The following is a 23,686-nucleotide window of genomic DNA, read 5'->3' as shown; positions in this document are numbered from 1 at the left end:
AAGATTATTATACACAGTTCTGGCTACTAATATGCCGAATTCCTTTACAAATGATTCCATGGAAGCAATATTAAGCTTGTTGATGTGTGAAATAAACGTGTATGTGTGTGGGACTGTGTCTGTGTTACATTATTTACTTCCACTATCTCAGACATACAGATTAATGGCAGATCAATACGGTACACTGCCCCAAATATCCTGCCCCCCTTCCCCCCTCCATCACTTGGCAATGCAGGTACTTAGCAGGTCTTGGGGGCACTGAGATTTCCTGCACTGTGATCCTGGTGCCAGAATCTAAATAAAATAACTATATAGTCAGCACTTTATGTGTTTTTTATCCTTTCCTTTACCTAATGCTAAAGCACAATGGAATGACTAATTAAATGCTATAATAAATAGCCTCAGTGCCACTGTCATCCACATCCCCTGACATTTCAGGCGTTAAAGCAATGGATGGGGGACATGCAGGTTGGAGAATGGTGATGCCCCTTATAAATCAGGGGGGTGCTGAACTGGAGGCTTATTGATTCCTGCAATACATAGGTTAATGTAGCACTCTATAGCATAATATGTATTTCCTAACGCAGGTGCTGACCTCCCCACCCCCCAAATAAAAAGGTGATACAATATGAAATGCACGATGATTACTGATCAATAAAACCCCTGCTCAGGTTCTTCTCCACTAAACTGCAAAATAAAATGTCTTATTTACTTATTTGGCGGCTAGAAGGGTCGATAGATAGATAGATAGATAGATAGATAGATAGATAGATAGATAGATAGATAGATAGATAGATAGATAGATAGATAGATAGATGGATGAGCATTTAATGCATATTTGTATTATCTACATAACTTTGTGGGATTATTAATATCCAGGTATTTACAGATGATCAATCAAAAATACAAAATAAATTAGAAGATTATACAACTGGAGAGTTTTATCACAATTATCCATCTACAATTTAATTTACAAATTATTTCAATTGTTAACGCAAAATTATTTCAGGTTCGAAGTATCAGTCACATTGTATTAGGATTACATGTAGCAAAATGTACAGCCAGCTATAGACAGATAAACATTGTAATATTACCTCCAAGCTTCACCTGTCCCAGTGACCTGAGCAGTAATGTAGGGAGGTTTCACTCTTCCAGTCCATATTACTCATTACACGATTTGCAGTTTTCAGACAAAATAAAATAACAACATTGCATGGACCATAATACATATAATATCCATTATTATAAAATACAGTTCCTTTCAGGTTCCCTTTAGATACATTGCATTAGAATCATATCATCACTGACACTTTTTTTTTGCTTCTCTGAACAATTACGACACATTTGATAATGATACATAGTTTTTCGCTTATTCCAGATTCTGCAAACTTGTAATAAATAAATAAATAAATAAATAAATAAATAACAATCACTTATTTAGGATACATTTTTGCTGCACTTTCCTGATGCTCTTACAGCGAATGTATCGATCCCTGGGATTCCAGCATCGCTAAAACTATTTGACAACTTTAATAACCTTTGTCTTTTGTAAATTGCATATTTGGCATATTTTATTTGAGATTATAAGAATGAATAAGTGACTCTTTGCATTAGCTAATGGGGGAGGGTGGGGGTTAGTATCCTATGTCTTGTGTGTACTAGGAAGGTAATTGGGGGCTACATCCAGGGTGGTGGGCAATGTGCAGACAGAGCCCCCCTTGGCTGGGCTGTGCGGGGACCCCCCACAGAATACCAGTGTGTGTGTGTGTGTGTGTGTGTGTGTGTGTGTGTGTGTGTGTATACAGGGTGCAGGCAGAGCCCCCCTTGGCTGGATTGTGCAGGGTCCCCCACTGAATGGCAGTGTGTGTGTGTGTGTGTGTGTGTGTGTGTGTGTGTGTGTGTGTGTGTGTGTGTGTGTGTGTGTGTGGTGTGCTTGCACAGTGCAGCAGTGTGACACTGATGGATGAGCCAATGGTTAGACGGACAGATGTTAGGGCGGATCTAAGAGTAAGCAATGCCAAAGCAGCAGACAGAACGGGAGAGAGAGAGGGAGGCAGTGAGGGAGGGAAGAGGAGGGTAGAGGCTGCAAAAATCCCGATTCTTTGAAAAACACCTAATCCTGACAGACACACACTGGATGTGGAGAGCATTCCCTCTGCAGAGGCTCCTGTGATCACCCCCACTGCCCCCCAAAATATCCACCTAGCACAACCTGGCCATCAGAACAACCAACTCACCATCCTCTTGGCTGACTGCTTATTACTATTATTTTTGCTTATATATATTATTATTATTTTTTTTTTGCTTTTGTTTTTTTTTTTAAATCCACAGCAGCACCCTCCTGGAAAAGCTGCAATATTATCTTTGGCGTCAGATCTAGCAGCCTGCAGAAGGAGGAGAAGAAGAAGAAGAAGAAGAAGAAGAAGAAGAGGAAGAGCATTTACAGAGAAGGGGGAAAAAATAACAAAAACAAACAAACAGAAAAAACTTCAAAGTCCTAAGTTCACCAGTCTGTTCCTGCAAGTTGCCGGGGAAGGCGATCCTCTGCTGCTGCACACAGGATGTGAGGAAGAGGCATCTGCCAAGGCATTTGGAAATATCCCAGGTCCTGAAGGATGGGGGCGGTAGGAGATTTTTTGATCTTGTAAGATCATCCTCTTCTTCTTTTTTTTCCCTCTCTCTCTCTCTCTCTCTCTCTGACTGTAAAGTGAAAGTAAAGGACACAATGTTACTGCTGCCTGCTGGCTGGTGAGACTTCTGCTGGAGCTGCCATGAAACATCTCTCTAGCCACACAAAGCAGAAGGGGGGAGAAGAGAGTGCAGTTTGGCAGCCGAGAAGGTGCTGGGCCATGGCTTGCAATGCAACGCTCAGAAAGCTCTGAAGCCACTGGGAGGAAAGAGTCCATCCCTCCCCTCTTGATGGGAAACCAGGATTTCAGCCAGGAATGCGTAATCGACCTCAATGCGCATCGATCTCCAGTGGCTCTGCCTGGGGTTCCCTACTTGTGAACTTCAAGTAATCCAGCTCTTCCCTGAGATCTCCAGCAGCAACATCTGGGCGTCATCTGATCCTGGACATCAAAGTGATCAGCTCTGAGAGAGAGACACACACAGGGCGTTGCAGGATCTGCTGGCTCCAGATGTTGGAGAGTCTGCTGCCTGTGATTCTGGACACACAGTGATAAGAAATACACAACATTTCAAATAAAAAGAAAAGAAAAAAAACATCCTCAGAAAAAAAAAAAAGGAAATCCTCCTAGTTTTGTTGCAAGCTGATGCACCTTGATGCACCCCCAGGAGAACCTGCAAGGGCCACCCTTACACCTCAGACTCCCCTGGAGCATTGCACCTGGAGGCAGGAGGCACTGTGTGCGTGCGTGGAACATACGACTGGCCGCTGTCCCCCAAGAACAATAGCATATTCATTGTAAGTACATTTGTCCCTCCCAAACTATTTCTGCAGGGTCCCTTCTTGTCCAGGCTGGGGTGAGACCTAGTTACCCACCTGCTGCTCTTATGCTCTAAGTTTCTCTAGTATAAACCATGTGGCCCATTTAAAAAAAATATATGATTGTATTGTTATTTCTAATGCAAATATCACCTTGTTAGTTGTGGTTGCAAATCTGCGGTCGCACTGGGTCGTATGTGGCTGCAGCAGTGCACAGGCCCACTAGCTGGTAGGGACTGGGGGTACCCAGGGGTCACTGAGTGTGTGATGCTGTGCAGAAGGGGGCAGGCTGGGTGAAGGGGTCTGTAGTGTGTGTGTGAGTGAGTGTGTGTGTGTGTGTATGTGTGTGTGTGTGTGGGGGGGGGGGGGGGGGTCTACCGATTAGACATGGCTACCATAGGGGCAGATGTATTAACCTGGAGAAGGCATAAGGAAGTGATAAACCAGTGATATGTGCCAGGTGATAAACGCAACAGCCAATCAGCTCCAATATGTAAATTAACAGTTAGGAGCTGATTGGCTGGTGCATTATCACCTTGCATTTATCACTGGTTTATCACTTCCTTATGCCGTCTCCAGGTTAATACATCTGCCCCATTGGGCCTCCAGCACCATTGCAAGTGGCCTGAACTTCACTCAGTATAAGAAAGAAGCTGTTATGGGAGCTATAGGCTGCAGTGATTCCTGTAGGCTCAGCCAGACTTTAGGGGTATTGGGGAGCCAGGGCATATATGCTACATGCAGAATGTGACCCCCAGTTCTGTACAGGGTAATGCAGATAGTAAGAGGGTCCCAGTTCTGTGTTGCTATTGCTGAGCTTGGAGACTGAGATCTGTGTTGGCAATGAGATAGAGGATTGTGTAGATGGCACTGGTCACTGTGCCCTGGCATGCAGTGGGCATAGCTCCTGTCAGTGGGATGAGGTGGCACAGACACCGGCCCTGCTGTAGTGTTAGGAGACTGGCACAGCATTAAAGGGGGCAGCACAGCAGTGGTGGGAGCCCGGGCAGCTGCAGAATGGCACAGCTGTGTGTATGTGTGTGGTAAGTTGTGTATGCCTGGCTTCCCTGCAGAGAGAGAGAGAGAGAGAGAGAGAGAGAGATAGTGTGTGTGTGTGTGTGTGTGTGTGTGTGTGTGTGTGTGTGTGTGTGTGTGTGTGTGTGTGTGTGTGTGTGAGAGAGCTTTGGCACAGGAGGAGTTAATGGTTACTATATGGTGCCAGACACGGGCACAGATATGAGTCAGTGTGACAGGCACCAGCCAGTTCGGGCTACAAGCAGTTAAAGTGACAGCTCCCCTCAGTGCCTGTGTAACAGTCATATCCTCCTGTGTATATTTACACAGTGACAGCACATCCAGATGTATGCAGCCTGCACCTCGGGGCATATATATACACTGGCAGGCCATGTGCATACTGTATATTACCCTGCTGTTATAGTGTGGCCAGCCCTGTACACTGTCAGCATGCTTCTAACAAGGCACACAGTGACAGTCCCTCTTTTCTGCATCCTTCTAGTGACAGTCCCTCTTTTTTGCATCCTTCTAGTGACAGTCCCTCTTTCTGCATGCTCCTATAAAGACAGACAGAGTGACAGTCCTCGCTTCTGCATGCTCCTGGTAAGCCAAAACTTAACAGCCCCTCTTTTCTGCACTCTCCCAGTAAGACTCGGTGATAGTCCCTCTCTTCTGCATGCACTCAGTGACAGTCCCTCCTTTGTGAACTCCTTGTGAGATAGACAGTGACAGTCCCTCTTTTCTGCATGCTCCCAATGAGACAGCCAGTGCTCCCAGTGATATAGACAGTGACAGTCCCTCTTTTCTGCATGCTCCCAGTGATATAGACAGTGACAGTCCATCTTTTCTGCATGCTCCTAGTGATATAGACAGTGACAGTCCCTCTCCTGTGCATGCACCCAGCGAGAGCCAGTGACAGTCCCTCTCCTGTGCATGCTCCCAGTGAGACAGCCAGTGACAGTCCCTCTCCTGTGCATGCTCCCAGTGAGACAGCCAGTGACAGTCCCTCTCCTGTGCATGCTCCCAGTGAGACAGCCAGTGACAGTCCCTCTTTTCTGCATGCTCCCAGTGATATAGACAGTGGCAGTCCCTCTCCTGTGCATGCTCCCAGTGATATAGACAGTGACAGTCCCTCTTTTCTGCATGCTCCCAGTGATATAGACAGTCCCTCTTTTCTGCATGCTCCCAGTGATATAGACAGTCCCTCTTTTCTGCATGCTCCCAGTGATATAGACAGTGACAGTCCCTCTTTTCTGCATGCTCCCAGTGATATAGACAGTGACAGTCCCTCTTTTCTGCATGCTCCCAGTGATATAGACAGTGGCAGTCCCTCTCCTGTGCATGCTCCCAGTGATATGGACAGTGACAGTCCCTCTTTTCTGCATGCTCCCAGTGATATAGACAGTGACAGTCCCTCTTTTCTGCATGCTCCCAGTGATATAGACAGTGATAGTCCCTCTTTTCTGCATGCTCCCAGTGATATAGACAGTGACAGTCCCTCTTTTCTGCATGCTCCCAGTGAGCCAGTGACAGTCCCTCTTTTCTGCATGCTCCCAGTGATATAGACAGTGACAGTCCCTCTCCTGTGCATGCTTCCAGTGAGTCCCTCCTTTCTGCATGCTCCCAGTGAGCCAGTGACAGTCCCTCTTTTCTGCATGCTCCCAGTGATATAGACAGTGACAGTCCCTCTTTTCTGCATGCTCGCAGTGATATAGACAGTGACAGTCCCTCTTTTCTGCATGCTCGCAGTGAGACAGCCAGTGACAGTCCCCGCTTTCTGCAAGGCCCGGTCCCTGTGCAGCGCTCTCCCCCCCCCTCCCCAGGAAGGAGTTGCAGTGACAGCCCCGGTGGGTCTGGCTGGAGCAGTGACGCGCTCGGTCTCTGCCTGTTGCAGGCGCGGACTGTGCACCGGGAGCAGCATCTCCCCCTCTCCCCTCCCCATGCCCGGAGAGTGCCCCCGGGGCCCCCGCACCCAGCTCCCCCTGGGGGCCACACTGTGCAGTCGCAGCTGATCTCTGTTCTCTCTCCTTGCGGTGTGCAGGCGGCTGGAGCCGGGGCTGTCGGTGCATGAGACCTGCAAGAAGTGCATCAGCCCAGAGGACCTGTGGGGCCAGCAGAAGTCTCCCCTCCCCAGACTGAGCCGAGGCACCGAGAGAGGCAGCATGCCGAGGAGGAAGCAGCAAGCGCCGAGGAGGGCTGCAGGTACTGGCTGCTACATTGTTACCCCCAGTGCCACCCTGCCCCCACCACTCATCCCCCATGCCATCATCCCTGGGCGGGGGGGAGACCATGTCTCTGGGGAGAAAGTTGGGAGAGGGGGGCTACCTTGCACCCTGCACAGTGGCTCTGACCCCCTTTATTTCACTCCGGCTGCTCATTCTGGGAATCACTTCCCAGCTCAGTGGGGTCAGGGCTGGTTCTGTGCAGAGTGGGTGCCTGGGGCGGGTTGCATTTAAGGTTAGTGGGGTAATGGGGGCAGGGAAAGTTCACCCGAGGATGTTGTGGAGGGGCGCAGAGGGCATTGGACTGATGGTGGCAAAGATGGAGTTTTATTATTAAATGTGTGATCCAACTCCTGTATAGATGTGGGAATAAAGCGCAGGAGATCTGGCTCCTGTCACCCGGCCTGTTTTCCTCCCCTTATTCCGCTCTCCATACATTTATTTCCCAGGGATGGCTGATATTAACGTTGAGCCCTTGTTGCAAATGTCAGCTCTTATTAGGATTTAGCAATCTCCTCTTTCTGAGGCTATAGGGGTGAGAGGAGGGAGGGGTGGATAAGGTAGGAGGGTTGGGGAATGGAGCCAAAAACATTATTTTGCAATAATGTTCAGTTAGGACATGTGAAGTGGGAAAGGATTCTCTCGTTCTGTGGACCGTTGCCATTCGTCATTGGGTGACTGATTGAGTGCCTGTCATAGGGCTGTCTTTGATCTATTCATTGCCAATAAACATCAATAAATCACTTGCCATGGTAACACTGGTGCTCTGTGACGTCACCCGTGCCCTGTGACTTCCTGCCAGGAAAGGTTCGGAGCTTATTGCAGGATCCATGTGGGTGCAGATGATGACTTTCCGCGTCTGTGATATTGTAGTCTCGCATGCAGAATGCCTGTCGTTTGTCACCTCCTGGCTCAGGCCACTGTCATACTGTTATTTATATTTTTTAATCAAAGTCCTGTAATTAGAGCGAGCATGCTCGCTCCTCGCTTCCGTCTCATGCTTCTTTTTTTATTTGTTCTGCATATTTGTTTTTGTAACAATTCTTTATGTATGGAGTGGGTTGCAGAAGTGTCGTATTGTGTTACATGTGTAGTATAGTGTGTGTGTAATAATATAACTTGCAGGGCTGCTGGCCACTAACTTTGTGTTATTGCTTTTTAAAAATATTGATTGCACTTTTTCCCCTTACTCCTCATATTCCCTAACTGGCACCTAAGTATAAATATATGGCTGTATTTATTTATGTATGAACAGTGTCTTATATAGCGCAGTATATTCCGTTGCGCTTTACAATTGGAAACATCAGTGGTGAAACAAAACTGGGTAATGACAGACAATCATAGAGGTAGGAAGGCCCTGCTCGCTGGCATACATTCTGTGGGGCTATATGTATGTATAATAAGGTATAGCTGTGTGTAAGTATATATACTGTATATATATATATATGTATACTGTATTAAACACAGCTTTTAGAGTGTGTCCGTAGCTCAGTGATTGCAGGTTATGTGGTGAGACTGTGAATGATATAGAGTCCCATGTATGTGCTGTGTGGTAAGCTGTAAAGTTGTGTTCCCTTAACCCACTGTGTGTTCCAGCAGAGCGCAGCACTAAATAACTTTTCTCTGTTAGAGAAATATTGGCCTCACTGGTGCTTGTACAGCAAGAAATGAAATGGCCGGTTCGGACAATTTATGACCATTTAGATACAGCAGAAGTCAACTGTAAAATAGTACGGTGTCTATATCCTCGGTTTAAAAAAATAATTATATATATATATATATATATATATATATATATATATACACAATTGTTCTGCTTCTCATCCGCTTCTAATTGGGTCGCCTCGTCCTACGCCTGGACGCTAAAGCGGGTGAATGCGCCTCCAGTGCTTTTGGGGAAGTTGTGATGGGATTGAGCAGCGTTTGGGCTGGAGACCTGAGCACGCATGTACTATGGGCTGGTGAGGAACGCCATCTTATACTCTCAGATGCTCTGCTCTTTGTCGTGTGCTTTTTCAGTGCGCAGAATAATTACTCATATTTTGCACAAAAATAAGAAAAAATATTATTTTAATTAAAACAACCAGGCTTAGTTAAAAGGCATTAAAAAAAAAACTTCCCTGTGCATATAATACGAGATGGGAGAATGGTTTTACTCTATCAAAATGACCCGTCAAAACGACTTTGTTTCATATTTGATTTAATTGTCTCTCTCCTGACAGCCACATTCATCAATAGCTTAATGGTCAATCATAAGCTTGGCAGTGAGTGCTCCACGTTTCTCATAGACTGGTTTTTGTGCCTCCGTCTAATGGATATGGCTGGGAAAGACCGAATTGTTACTTATTTAGGCAGGAAAAGAAGGGGGGTCATCTATACTGTTGATTGGAACATGATGGGAAACGAGTGAGACTTGTAAGTTTTTTCCCTTAACGTATCCCCTCACCCCCCCCCCCCCCCTCCTCCTCCTCCTCCTCCTCCTCCCTCCGTGGCCTTATTGGAACTGCACGTTGTAGGGTTGATGGTTTGTATCCTACAGAGAGTGATGACAAATTGATTGGGCTGGTTGGTTACGTGTAAGCCCATTTCCCCAGCAACCTTTGCGAAACCCCCAGAATTTATATTATTATTTTATTTTTTGCTTCTTCTTCCTTCTCTTTCCCCAGACTGAAAGGTCCACTCAGCAGTAAAAAAAGGAAAGTTGTTTTGCCAGCTTCATTAGTGTTCACCTAATTAGCTGTAAACCTGATGGATTTCTGACAGCTTTAATGATTGGAGATGACAAGCAACTCACAGTGTCATTGAGCAGAATTAGGTTTGCCGCTAGTTTGATGTAATCAAGTTGATATTACACAGTCCTGCTTGCCTTTACTTGTGCATTAACTCAATCTTCTGCTGCAGGTGACAAATGGATTTTGGTACCTGGATAATCATTTCATAGGGATTAGGCCTCTTTAATGGTCTGTGGGGGAATAACAGCCCATGAGATTTTCTGCAGTTCATCCCCACCAAGCTCGCAGACCTGAGACAGTTGTACAGTTCACCACCCTAATCAATAGCCCATAATATCACCCACTCTATATACAGTGTACGATGGGCTTCCTCTGCATATTGTGTAGTGGCGTCATATATTGTTTCACCTTCTCTCTACAGCTGCGGTCGCAACCGCAGGGCACTCCTGTTTATTCCACACACACACACACACACAAAATATATATTTACCTTTTCTTTTTTTAATCTTATGTGCGCCATGAGTCCGTGTCTCCGTGCGTCGGTTTGGTGGGAGACCTTGATCTGTCGCTTGACTAGAAGAACCCTTTCTGAACGTATTTAACTCAAAATTGAGTTCTCGCAATCCTGTAATGCAGCGGCATTCTAGTAATAGCGATAGGTAGACCGTAATGAGAATACCTGCCGTACTTTGCTATATGTCCACCTCTCAATATTCTCACATTTGTACTTTTTTATTTTATTTAAAAGTAAAAATAATATTCACGTTTTAATAAATATGTTTATTGACCTTTTAAAGTAATTTTTCTGAAATTTTATCAATTTTGTAACTAAGATCCGGGGGAAATAGAACCAGGATCACAGGAACAATTGGTTGGGGGGAGGCGCACAGTGTTGACTGACAGACATTTTGCAATAGCGTCGCAGTTTAGGTTACGCTGTACTTGCACTGAAATCTCTAAATAGCCCCCAAGATGCGTGCAGCAGCTGCAGTTTATGTGCCATAAATATGTTAGTTGTGGGGTAACATTCCTCCGTGCAGCAAAGTGACAGAGCGATTAGCAATGTCTGCCCATTGCTGCTCTTCTGTAAAAACACAGGAGGGGAAAAGCCTAAATTATAATATCTCCGGAAAGGTTCCAGTCATATCCTGGGCTTGGGCAGGGAGGAATAGAAAAAAATCCAGTGATTTTTGGAATCAGCTGCCTCCTCTCCCATTAAGTTGACAGCTGTCAATTAGTTCCTCAGTGCCTTCTCCTGCCGCAGTTTATTGCTTGTTGATGTTGTCATTTTATCTTCCTGTTTTTGCCTTCAGCGTTATCATGAGCAGGGAGCGAAATAGTCAATAGCTGATGTATCAGCAGTTATTTCTTAAATTGGCTCACAAGTCCACATCTTCCTCCTCTTCTTCCTTAAGATTGTTTTGTACAGTGATTAGAATGAATTGTGACTGCTATACGGTTCTGGGAAATATAGTGCAGCCAGGGTGAGTTAGGCGGATTATACCCTGGCTCCTTAGTACCGTTCTCCGGATGGGAATGAGCTGCAGACGACACTTGCCTGGATGCTGGGGCTGCCGTATATTTTTGAACTGCCTGTACGTCTCGATGTAGCTGCAACATTAGCGTTACTGTACATCAGAAAGGCCACGTTGGAAAGACCAGTTAGCTTTACGGGAAGGCGCCGCCATAATTAGCTTACTGGTTAACCTTTTGCATGAACCAGTGAAAGTCTACTTCTCGAACACCAGCCGTTTTGCTAAAAAGGCCATGAGCGTTGCGCAATTAACCCGCGTGTAGGTGCCGCAGTATTGCGTGACCCCGGGGGCCGCACATCTTCACCGGTTGAGCTGTTAAAAATTCCCAGGGTGTCACGAATATCCTTTACGCAGGATCTTTTTGCAAAAGGTTGCAATCTATCGTTGTCCTAATTAATATGTAGATCTGGATGGCGGAATGAGTGTTGGAATGCCAAAAAGGTGAAGCGACCTAAAACACACCCACCCCAGGGGCGCTGGGGTAATAAAAATAGCTACAGAACACTCAATATCTAATTTTATTCCTTTTTGGACTTGTTTCTTAATACAGCTAATAACCAATCTCTAATTAAACCAAGTAAAAGTTCCTTGACACATGCATATAATGAGGTAGGATTAATAATATCTCTGGGCTTGATAAACTGCCATGATACATGCATTTAAATATCTATATGTCCTTTACCCAGGCAGATTAATTCTAGTTCTCAGTGTTTTTTTCTTCTGTTACTCATTAGATTAATTTGACACGTCCCCCCCCCACCCCCAAACAATAGTAGTTTTGTGTTTTTTGCTTCCTTTTTATTTTCTGTGTGTGTGTGTGTGTGTGTGTGTGTGTGTGTGTGTGTGTGTGTGTGTGACATCCCCTTAAGCATTAGCAATTCAACATATATTCTTTTCATGTCCCTTTGATTTCAACATTTAGAAAAAAACACACAGTGCCACGCAGTTCAAAGGATTTTAATTATCACCCATGAAACGGAATTTAAATTCTAAAACTGAAGTATGCAAAACAGAACGTTAAGTGTCGCATATATTTATTTATTTAAAAAAAATTGCGCGCATAAAGAGGGTAACCAGAAACGTTCGCTGCCTATTCTTAAATATTATTGTTGCTTTAATAGGAATTTTTTTTTTTATCAGCAACGTGGAAACACGGTAAATTGGCTGCTTAAACGACGCTTAACTGTTCCCATTTAAGGGATTTAAGTAGATAATTAGTAAATTAGTCAGTGTTGCTTACTAAACAATTAATAGGAGATGTAATATCACGATGCACAGGGAGTAGACGAAACACCCGGCCGCAGCACCCTCCATCATATTCGCCACCAGATTCAAAGTGCGAGTCTTCAAGAATAATGTAACTTTCCTTGTTTGTTCTTTAATTATAAATTATTAATTCATACTGTCAGGACACATGTTATTAATTATGACTGTTTTTTTTCTCTTCACCCGCAGCAGCTGTTTGGGAATAAGGGGAACAGGTTGAACAGTATTTGGTGGATATCACCAAATAAGAACTGTATATATCACAACACTTTTCAGCATTTTATCGAACGCATAACAGCGCGTAACGTGGTTCACGCATTATGAACGACCACTTCTAACTTTGTATCAAGATATATATATATATATATATATATATATATATATATATATATATATACATACGTTGTAATACTTTGAAACTAGGAAACGTACGGGGATACAATATAAAAGATTTCCTGGATTTTGGATTGTCCAGGTCATTGGTAACGCCACAATAATCCACCATCCGCTCCTCAACACTTGTATTTCCTTTGTAAATTATAATATGAATACAATTAGCTGTGGGGTTATCATAATGCTCTATTCCATTTTAAATTGTATTTGAATATAGATGAATATTAATGAAGCCAGATGAATTTATTTAGCATAAGTAAAGATGTATAACTCTTCCCTCCATTAACTATGGCCATTAATAAAGCGTGGTCATTATTTAAAAACATATTTATTTTTTATATGATCCTTCAAACCCCCCCCCCCCCCCCCCCTCCCATTTCTTTTAATGAGACAGGCTCAATTAATTATTCAGACATGACAGCAGCTAACAGTTTAGGGTGTGTATGTGGCAGGTAAGACGTGCGCGGTTCTTTCTGCTTACACAGCACTGGCGGCTTTTACTATCTTTCAAAAAAAAATATTTTTATAGACTTTTTGCCCTTTTTTTCTGGCCATGAGACAGTCGGTAAAGTTGTATTTTATATGTTTATTTTTCATCTCTGCTAATGCCTGACGAATCCATCGAATGATGTGATATTTTATAATTAATTCAGCAAGATGTAATTGCTGTAATCACATCAGTGCTACACACGGCGCTCGCAGCATATGGAAAAATATACCACAAACCACCCTCTTGTAATTCTCCAAATAAGCATTTTCTGTGCGGGATGAATTACAAAATTGCCGGGTTGTTGTTGATTTTGTAAAAACATTTGTATTTTGCCGCAGTGATTGGCGTTTTGGAGCCACTCAAGGAAACCTTTTGTTACCGGTAATGATGACTCGGTGGAAGAATTTCTCACTTAGTGTTGGATGTATGAAACTTTCATCTGCGCTGAGAAATCTTTGTTTTCTTCTCACCCTCAGCGGAGGGACAGTGGTCTGCGTCGTGGTTTGGTTGGATTATGGTTGTACGGGGGACACATGGCGAGCGGACGCTACACTTGTGGCCCTTATAACAGGACTGGTAGGGGACAGAAGGAATCTGTGGAAATGTTCAGTGAAATATTTGCCTCCTTCCGCATCTGCTTGCCGAGTTTCACTTGTTACTTCCTATTGATTTTAAGTGTTCCCAGTCCAGCCGCCCATCACACCACACAACAGAGCGAGTTGTCTATCCACTCATGGACTAGAAAGTCTGCAAATTGTCAATACACAAGTAAAGTAGGAAAAGCAGAACTCAAAAAATTGTCGTTGCAAATCTGATTATTGGCCACACAACTCTCTGCAATCGGCCTTCCCAGTAGTCGGAGAAGGGGGTCTATGCTGTTCCGCCTGTAAACCAATGTTAAAAATGTCATCTAGTAATCTTAGTATTTTATAGTTGTTATATGCAGCTGAATAAAATGAAAGTTAGATAATGAACCACCAATGCGACAAAGAGGAAGAAATTGTATCTATGAGTTCCATCACACGACCATAATAGTAGGACATTTTATGACATATAATAATAGGCTAACTCTGCTCCTCACCTCTATGGGGGCAATTCAAGAGTTTTGTCCACTAAACGGCGCCCAACAGAGCAATTTAATTGTTGCTCCATTTGAGCGCACACAGCCGCACGCAGCTGACATTACTGTTGTGTTCTGTCATTATATATACATACAATTGCTGAGGAAGCCGGTAGTTCCTAGAGTCACAGTTATAAGCTTATTTCCGGCTCTACGACCAGGGTCAGTGGTCATAAGCAATAACCGGGGAGCAGGTATACGGCCTGTAAGAGGACGGCCTCAGTTGGCTCTCATGGGTTCAGACTGGTATCCGTATTAACCGCTTCATTGCCGGCACTGGCGCCAGGAAGCTGCACAGTGCGTCGGATGAGTTTTATTTCTTACCGTGCTGCTTTATTTGGGAGCCTGCTACCCGAGCAGATGTCCCCGACACTTCCTAGCATGGCTGTTTCTGTTTTGCAGATATATACGTATGGGCCCATGAGAAACATATTTGTCGTCCTTATGTTACAGAACATATTTCCATAAGGAAGCACGCGTCCTGTATAGACCGCACACAAAGGCTGGAATACACCCGCTGTTTACTATATATATGTGTGTGTGTGTGTGTGTGTGTGTGTGTGTGTGTTTTTTCTTTCTCTGCAACTACTCCTTTTCTTTTTTGCATTGAATGAATGTTGTGTTTTCCCATCCTGCAGTCTTCACGATTTAAAGTGTCACTTTATAACTACACAGGACACAAGTAATTATATATACTGAGGGTTCAGTTACTAACGATGCAGGTAGGTGCAACATTTGCAGTACAGCGAATGAGCCAATCAGACACTTGCCTTCTTTGCCTGCATTAAACTGGTCAGGAATAACGTAATTGCTGATTGGTTGCTGCCTTCCGGTGCATTGTGAGTAAATGATCGCTACTGTTACCTGCGTTGCGCAAACTGTACCATAATCCAGTAACTCCAAATCACATAATAGATTGCAACGCCCGCCCTTCTCATTTACCAAAGTGCATCTTTCTCTCCTGTGCACAATGCGCCAAGCTTCTGATGGTATCTGTGCACATAAAATCATTCATACATATATAGGTAGCATTTATATACAGTATTATTGTATATTTACATATGGCCAGGCTCTCCTGCTTGTGTCGTACAAAGTTCAGGGCGTCACGCCAACTGCATAAGCTTATTGTCAGCATAGACAAATAGAAATGAGAGGACCCTGTTCAAAGGAGCTTACACTCTAATATGTGTTTACATCTAGTTAGGAGTCAGCAATTGGGCCATGTATGTTAGGTGTACCAGACGTGTGTGTGTGTGTGTGTGTGTGTGTGTGTGTGTGTGTGTATTTGTGTGTGTGTGTTTCCATTTGGTCTATGAAAACATCCTGCCTTTCCTGCAGCTGAACAGATTATCCCAGAGTAACCTATTATCATTTCTGCTACAGGAACAAGATGGGGTACGTTATTTTATTCAGTATCATCTTCTTGTTATTTTTTTTTTTTTTGGGTCTGGGCTCTGTGCCCAGAAAGTTCCTGTTCCTGCTGGGTCAAGGCTGTTTCTGGAGGGCTAACTCACAGCAGGGGCACGGCGAATGACTGGCGGACGCTGCCGAAGAATGGCAGCCATCAGTCATCCATCTGTGACACGGAGACTGTTTTTTTGATGGCAGGGATGATAAAAAGGCATGGGAACTGTATAGGCCCTTGTAATCAGGGCCAGTCCTGACATCCTTCTCAGCTATGACAGCTCCTTCCTCTCCTCTTCTCACCGCCAAGACTGTCTGAACTGAATTTTTTTCTCTCTCTCCCTCTTGTTTCATGTACTTGATCAGTCTCAGATGCTGGGAATTATTTTTTGTGTCGGAGGGGAGGGTGGGCGGAGGGGGGGGGGGGAGCGTTGCATTGGATTTTGTGGGTTGGGCAGGTGTGAGAGGAAGTCTCTTTCTTTTTCTTTTTTGTGTTTTTCCCCCCGTACTGTAGGCCTGTTGCTAATTAATGTTCCTCCATAAGATTCTGTCTGAGTTGAGTAATGTTTTTGATCTTTATGTCTGATAAGTGCATACTTAATGAGATTTCAAAGCTGTGACTGCAGCTCCCTACAATTATTGACAGATGCCTTTCCTTTGCCATTGGGTTCAGCTTCATAAATCCTCTTTCGGTAATGAGGTTCACGAGTGCCACCCTGCCAGTGAGCTAATGAAAGAGAGGGGGGGGGAGGGGGCAGCTCATGTCTGTCTTACACGTTCTGGGTTTTTTTTTTTTCTTTTAAAATTTACTATGCAGATCTCAGGCTGCAGGACGACTATTTGCTACGCGCTAATTTTATTCTTCACGTCGTTTTTTTCACGTGCGTGATTTTTTTTTCCGTGGTTCGTTGAAATCGGAAGCAAAAAGAATAACAAACGCACCACGCCGTTATTACCCGCCATCGTGCGCCACCCAAAGATTTCAGTCGTATTCCAAGTAAGAGTTGGAGACCCGCGTCTGACACGAGTAGTCGTTTTGTTTTTTTTCTCTTTCCTTTTATGTATAAATGTGAAGGGCACGGAAAGGATAAAGGACGAGTCGTTCTCTGCCCTGAAATGTTGTAGATTTAATTTCTGACTGAATCCTGGTGGAGAAAAGCTTTGTCGTGCCAAACAGTCGATTTCCGTTTTGGCTGAGCCATACATCACTGACCCACTCTTTCCCCTTGACAGTATGACATGTGTCATTTATCAAATGGGCCCCTGCCAGACGCCGTTCTGCGTCCTCCTGTCCATTCCCCTTTGGTACAGTGTTTCAGGAACTGCGCTGCAGCTTGAAGGAGGGCAGGAGTGTTGTACGCTGGGTGGAGGAGGGGGGGGGGGGAAGTGGCGTTTGATGCTGTGATTGAAGACGTTACGTTGTTCTTTAGTGTAGATTCCACCCAGGCTTTAAACTTTATGCAAAACTTTTATTTGAAGTCTTTTAACTATTTAAAGCCCCCTTTTTTTAAAAAACAAACAAAATAATTTACATTTTTGGACATTGTTCAGCCGGCGGTTGCTCGCCCAGGGTTTGTGCAAATGAATCCATGAGCTCCGGACATGACAGAAGATGGATGTGTTCCGTGAAAGATTGATGGTGGATTTCAGACTCGTCGTGCCAATTTATCATTTTGAATATTATTTAGGCTTGCTGTGTGTACATGGGGTAACCTGAGAGGTGGGCGAGCTGGGGCTGAGGAAAGGCCTCGCTCTTTGTAGAGTTTGATAGATGAGTTGCTCTTTCTTTTGTTGTTTATTGCTTCACACCTTCTTCTAAAGTGCGCATACAGTGTTCATGCAGACGCCGGGGTCTGCGGCTCACCTGTACCCTCCTCACCCCATCTATACATGGCTCATATCAGAGTGCCACGTTCTTATCAGTAATGTTTTGTGGCTATACCTGGAAATGATCACTTTGCAGCCGCGGTGGTCTGAGGGGACTGTGTGGCAGGTCTACTCTGTCTACTGACAGACCTGTAATTAGATCACCTGGATTGGGACATTGGTGGTCATTCCGAGTTGATCGCTAGCTGCATTCGTTTGCTGTGCAGCGATGAGGCAAAAATAACGGCACTTCTGCGCACGCGCGTCGTACTATTACAACGAACGTTGTAGTTTCACACAAGGTCTAGCGAAGCTTTTCAGTCGCACTACTGGCCGCAGAGTGATTGACATGAAGAGGGCGTTTCTGGGTGGCAACTGACCGTTTTCATGGAGTGTTCGAAAAAAACGCAGGCGTGCCAGGAAAAACGCAGGCGTGGCTGGGTGAACGCAGGGCGTGTTTGTGATGTCAAAACAGGAACTGAACAGTCTGAAGTGATCGCAAGCGCTGAGTAGGTTTTGAGCTACTCTGAAACTGCACAAAAAAACTCTGTAGCCGCTCTGCGATCCTTTCATTCGCACTTCTGCTAAGCTAAAATACACTCCCAGTGAACGGCAGCATAGCGTGTGCACGGCTGATAAAAACTGCTAGCGAGCGATGAACTCGGAATGACCTCCCTTGTTGTACATTGTCATATACTAAGGAGGGTGTGCACTTAATGAGTGTGAGCGGGTACTTAGAGCATCATTTCCATATGGCTGTACTTATTAGCGCAGCGCGTTACATGGCGGTTACCCTTCTCTCCCCTGTTTCTGGCTTGGGATTCTCTCTCATCACCTACATAGCAGGTTATTTGTACTGTACTTGTCCGTGGGAATGTGCGTCCAATCCTTAGTGACACTGTAAGGAATCCCAATGGGGACTAATGTATCCTTTTATCTGTCCGTCAACTTCTTGTTTACTTAACATTGTAACGACTATAAATACATCTGAAAAATAATTTATCCACTTTTTACTTTGTTTTATCCTTATTCAGGATTCGCCATGTCCTGTGTTTCATTATTTAACAACAGTATATGCGGAGGTTGCCGCGCCTGCTCTGTATAAAGTTTTCTGATGAGTTCCCTCCTCTATTCCTCTGTGGTGGTCTCCTCCGGAGCTCTGTGCGCCCTTATGAGTGATGGGGGGTGGTGGTGGTGTGGGGGGGGGGGGTGTTACGCTGTAGATTTGTAATTATTCATTCACTTTTTTTCATTTGAACATTTTACATGAATGTGTGTTCCATGGGTCTCAATTATAAATCGCCTTGTGTTGCTATGTGCAACCCCATTTACATTATACACTGTGTGAATAGGCCCTACCGTATTTTGGCAAGTGGTTGAAAGGTAAACTGGGTTATCTCTGTAGTGCGGCATATACAGTGTTCTCCACTGCAAAGAAAGTATATATATATATATATATATGTATATATATAATATTAGTATAGTGAGTGTGTGTATATCTATCTATATAAATGCAGAAGTCCTCACTCACTCACTCACTCACTCACTCACTCACTCACTCACTCACTCACTCACTCTCTCACTCACCACTAATTCTCTAACTTCCCGGTATGTCATGAAGATGAAATGTAACACCGGTATTTTGCAGGTGGGAAATAGGAAAACTACATCATTATATTTTTAATAAACCTCCCCTAAGGGGATGAACAGGGGGTGACATAATGCCGTCATTACCGATTCGTGGCTTGTGTTGCGTCAGCAATAACGCCCAAACGGACAATCGGATAAAAATTTGGATTGCACGTCCAGTGGGTATAATTTAATAAATACAAAAATGATCCTGTCACTTTTTACCGTATCTGCTACGGGTGCTCCTCGGGTAACGCCAAGAGCCATGGATTAATATTTACTTACATCTCTATAGATTTACCAAATTCTTAACACTCATTTATATGTACAACCATGAAAATCAGAAACGGTTAGAGAACAGCTCATATATATATATATATATATATATATATTTATATATATATATATATATATATATATACAGAGTCCAAGGCAGTCGGCACTCTAATAAATATACAACGGCTCCAGGTGCACTTCCTCAATAACGAATACTTCTCCAAATAAAGGCCCTCAGGAGACTTCATAAACAGATAAAGCAGCTTGTATTGGCAAAAAGTGGTCAAACGTTTTCGGGGTCACAGCCCCTTCCTCAGGACAACACCAACATGCACAGTAACTTATGTACCCCCCCAGGAGATCATACTCACCCGTAACAGCTGAGGCCAGAACACTCCCCGTTCAAACAGCGGCGCCCAGCGCTACTTCCGGCGGACGGAGCCGATCACCATGGAAACGGCTATGCGTTCCACCCGGCTCAGCTTCCACGTTCCACCCAAAGCAGTGCTCGCCGCAGCGACATAGGGGACGTCAGAGCCAGCTGTACGGGGAGAACAGCTCATATATATATATATATATATATATATATATATATATATATTAATATGTGTGTGTTATATAGTACATTCCAGCGATGAAGGAAAATGGTGTTTATTGGGCGTACAGTATAGTAGGCAAAAATGTAGCAAACATTTCGGCCTGCACAGACCCCTTTGTCAAATACATTTTATTGCTTCAGTTACAATTAGACAGCAACTAAACCACCTGGTCACTTTCACTTATGTTTTTAGTATGTGAACTCTGTTGATAGTTTATAATTCTACATTTCTTCTTTGTTTATATAGTTTAAAGTTTGCATGAATCCCCCCCTACTACCTCATCTTAACCCCTGCGTACCATAAGGATGCATTGTACGGTCTTACATTAGTCTCTTGGGAAATAAAAGCACACTTAAATAACACGCATGTGGTTGTTACGCGATACGTATTTCACCTTACATACCTTCGTTTTCTATAGTCGGCAGCAATCGTCTCCTGTTTACTCGTGTTGCAAGTTTCAGACTGTTTTTTAGAAAAAGAACATTGTTTTTACATATTGTCTACAGAGCGCATACTTCATTACTTGTCTGTCTCCGCTGTGTCTGTAAAATAATTACATAACAATAGACATTATTACATCTTCTAGCACTTTGCACACCAGTGAAATTCAGCAGCAGATCTCCAGCAAGCGTTGTATAAATGTGCTGAGTGACGTCCCGTCAGTCATGAAACAGAATGCGCACGGCTGCGTTCTCTGCTACCTGTCCTCCGCAGCACAGGGATCACCCCGCAGAGATCACATCCCAAATCACCCAAATATTTTTGGGTTAGTATTAGAATTATTCTGTTGTTTTGCTTATTGTTTATTTTATTTATTGTCACATAGAATGTTGGTGAGAGTGTGTACAGTGTATCTCTTTCTGTGGGTAGGTGTCCCTACAGGTATGTCCATCTTGATTAAATACATTTCTCTTACATCCATAGGGGATACTGGAGTACAGTGTACTGTGGGGTATAGATTTTAATGGGTTAGTATTTCCATAGATTAAAACTGTGACACATGTTGGGAAAACTAAGGAGCAGTATATAATTTACTGACTAAATGGGGGTTATTGCAGTTTAATTTTCTGATCTTAGAATTACGTTGTGGTTCCGTTTGCCCTACCTCCTCCTAATTACTCCGGAGAAGTAATAGTGGTGTAAGTGTAATCCATACTGCATCCTAATCCGGGGGCAAGGCTCACTAACACCACAGCTGTATTCAGCGTATACACCACCTAGCACCATGGCCGTAGCAGCACTGTGCCGGGGGACTAGAATTGGTCACATGCAGTTTCCACTTTGTGTTTTACCAATCACTTAATAGGGGATGTGATGTTGGATAGATGGGCATTGGCCCAGTAAAGATAATGGAGGAGTTCAGTGTTTTATAGATGGGCATATGCACAGTAAAGATAATGGAGTGGTTCAGTGTTTTATAGATGGGCATTGGCCCAGTAAAGACAGTGAAGGCACACAGTGTTGGATAGATGGGCATTGGCCCAGTAAAGACAGTGAAGGCACACAGTGTTGGATAGATGGGCACTAGTCCAGTAAAGATAATGGAGGAGTTCAGTGTTTTATAGGTGGGCATTGGCCCAGTAAAGATAATGGAGGAGTTCAGTGTTTTATAGATGGGCATTGACCCAGTAAAGACAGTGAAGGGACACAGTGTTGGATAGATGGGCATTGGCCCAGTAAAGACAGTGAAGGGACACAGTGTTGGACAGATTGGTACTAGTCCAGTAAAGATAATGGAGGGGTTCAGTGTTTTATAGATGGGCATTGGCCCAGTAAAGACAGTGAAGGGACACAGTGTTGGACAGATTGGTACTAGTCCAGTAAAGATAATGGAGGGGTTCAGTGTTTTATAGATGGGCATTGGCCCAGTAAAGACAGTGAAGGGACACAATGTTGGATAGATGGGCACTAGTCCAGTAAAGATAATGGAGGGGTTCAGTGTTTTATAGATGGACAGATGGGCATTTACCCAGTAAAGACAGTGGGGGAGTTCAGAAAAATAATGGAGGGGTTTAGTGTGGTATACCTAGCCCAGTAATGAATAGTGGAGGGTTCAGTGTTGGATAGATGGGCATTTACACAGTAAAGACAGTGGAGGGTTCAGTGTTGTTTAGATAGGCATTAGCCCAGTAAAGGATAGTGGAGGGGTCCAGTGTTGGATAGATGGGCATTGGCTTATTAAAGACAGTGGGGTATTTAGTGTTGATAGATGTGCATTTACACAATAAAGATAGTGAAGGGGTTCAGTGTTGGATAGATGGGCACTAGTCCAGTAAAGATAATTGAGGGGTTCAGTGTTTTATAGATGGGCATTGGCCTAGTAAAGATAATGGAGGGGTTCAGTGTTTTATAGATGGGCATTGGCCTAGTAAATATAATGGAGGGGTTCAGTGTTTTATAGATGGGCATTGGCCCAGTAAAGGTAATGGGTTCAGTGTGGGATAGATGGGCATTGGTCCAGTAAAGGTAATGGGTTCAGTGTTGGATAATTGGGCATTGGTTCAGTAAAGACAGTGGTGGGGTTCAGTGTTGGATAGATGGGCATTTGCCTAGTAAAGATAATGGAGGGGTTCAGTGTTGGACAGATGGACACTGGTCCAGTAAAGACAGTGGAGGGCACAGTGGTGGAGAGATGGGCATTGACTTAGTAAAGAGAGTGGGGTGTTTAGTGTTTGATATATGGGCATTTACCCAGTAAAGTCAGTGGAGGGTTCAGTGTTGGATAGATGGGCATTTACCCAGTAAAGACAGTGGAGGGTTCAGTGTTGGATAGATGGGCATTGGCCCAGTAAAGACAGTGGAGGGTTCAGTGTTGGATAGATGGGCATTGACCCAGTAAAGACAGTGGAGGGTTCAGTGTTAGATAGATGGGCATTGGCCCAGTAAAGACAGTGGAGGGTTCAGTGTTGGATAGATGGGCATTGGCCCAGTTTAGACAGTGGAGGGTTCAGTGTTGGATAGATAGGCATTTACCCAATAAAGACAGTGTAGAGGTTCAGTGTTATAAAGAAGGGAATGGTCCAGTAAAGACAGTGGAGGGTTCAGTGTTGGATAGATGGGCATTGGCCCAGTAAAGACAGTGGAGGGTTCAGTGTTGGATAGATGGGTATTTACCCAGTAAAGACAGTGGAGGGTTCAGTGTTTGATAGATGGGCATAGGTCCAGTAAAGGCAGTGGAGGGTTCAGTGTTGGATAGATGGACACTGGTCCAGTAAAGATAATGGAGGGGTTCAGTGTTGGACAGATGGACACTGGTCCAGTAAAGACAGTGGATGGCACAGTGGTGGAAAGATGGGCATTGACTTAGTAAAGAGAGTGGGGTGTTTAGTGTTTGATATATGGGCATTTACCCAGTAAAGTCAGTGGAGGGTTCAGTGTTGGATAGATGGGCATTTACCCAGTAAAGACAGTGGAGGGTTCAGTGTTGGATAGATGGGCATTTACCCAGTAAAGACAGTGGAGGGTTCAGTGTTGGATAGATGGGCATTTACCCAGTAAAGACAGTGGAGGGTTCAGTGTTGGATAGATGGGCATTGGCCCAGTAAAGACAGTGGAGGGTTCAGTGTTGGATAGATAGGCATTTACCCAGTAAAGACAGTGGAGGGTTCAGTGTTGGATAGATGGGCATAGGCCCAGTAAAGACAGTGGAGGGTTCAGTGTTGGGTAGATGGGCATTGGCCCAGTAAAGATAA

The 23,686-nt window shown here is 44.2% G+C and overlaps 1 protein-coding gene across 1 annotated transcript in view; it reads left to right on the top strand.

Annotated features, from left to right (window-relative positions):
• Nucleotides 1-2,033: 2,033 nt before the first annotated feature.
• Nucleotides 2,034-23,686, top strand: part of TSHZ3 (teashirt zinc finger homeobox 3) — a 107,499-nt gene continuing 85,846 nt past the window's right edge. Inside the window, exons 1-2 of the mRNA XM_063946052.1 lie at nucleotides 2,034-3,427; nucleotides 6,504-6,664. Coding sequence (XP_063802122.1) covers nucleotides 3,276-3,427; nucleotides 6,504-6,664 — 313 coding nt within the window. The 5' untranslated portion in view covers nucleotides 2,034-3,275. The remainder of the gene's footprint in view (nucleotides 3,428-6,503; nucleotides 6,665-23,686) is intronic.

This window comes from Pseudophryne corroboree, chromosome 11 (genome assembly GCF_028390025.1).
Source record: "Pseudophryne corroboree isolate aPseCor3 chromosome 11, aPseCor3.hap2, whole genome shotgun sequence".
Classification (NCBI taxonomy): Eukaryota; Metazoa; Chordata; class Amphibia; order Anura; family Myobatrachidae; genus Pseudophryne; species Pseudophryne corroboree.
This window is presented reverse-complemented; position numbering and strand designations above follow the sequence as displayed.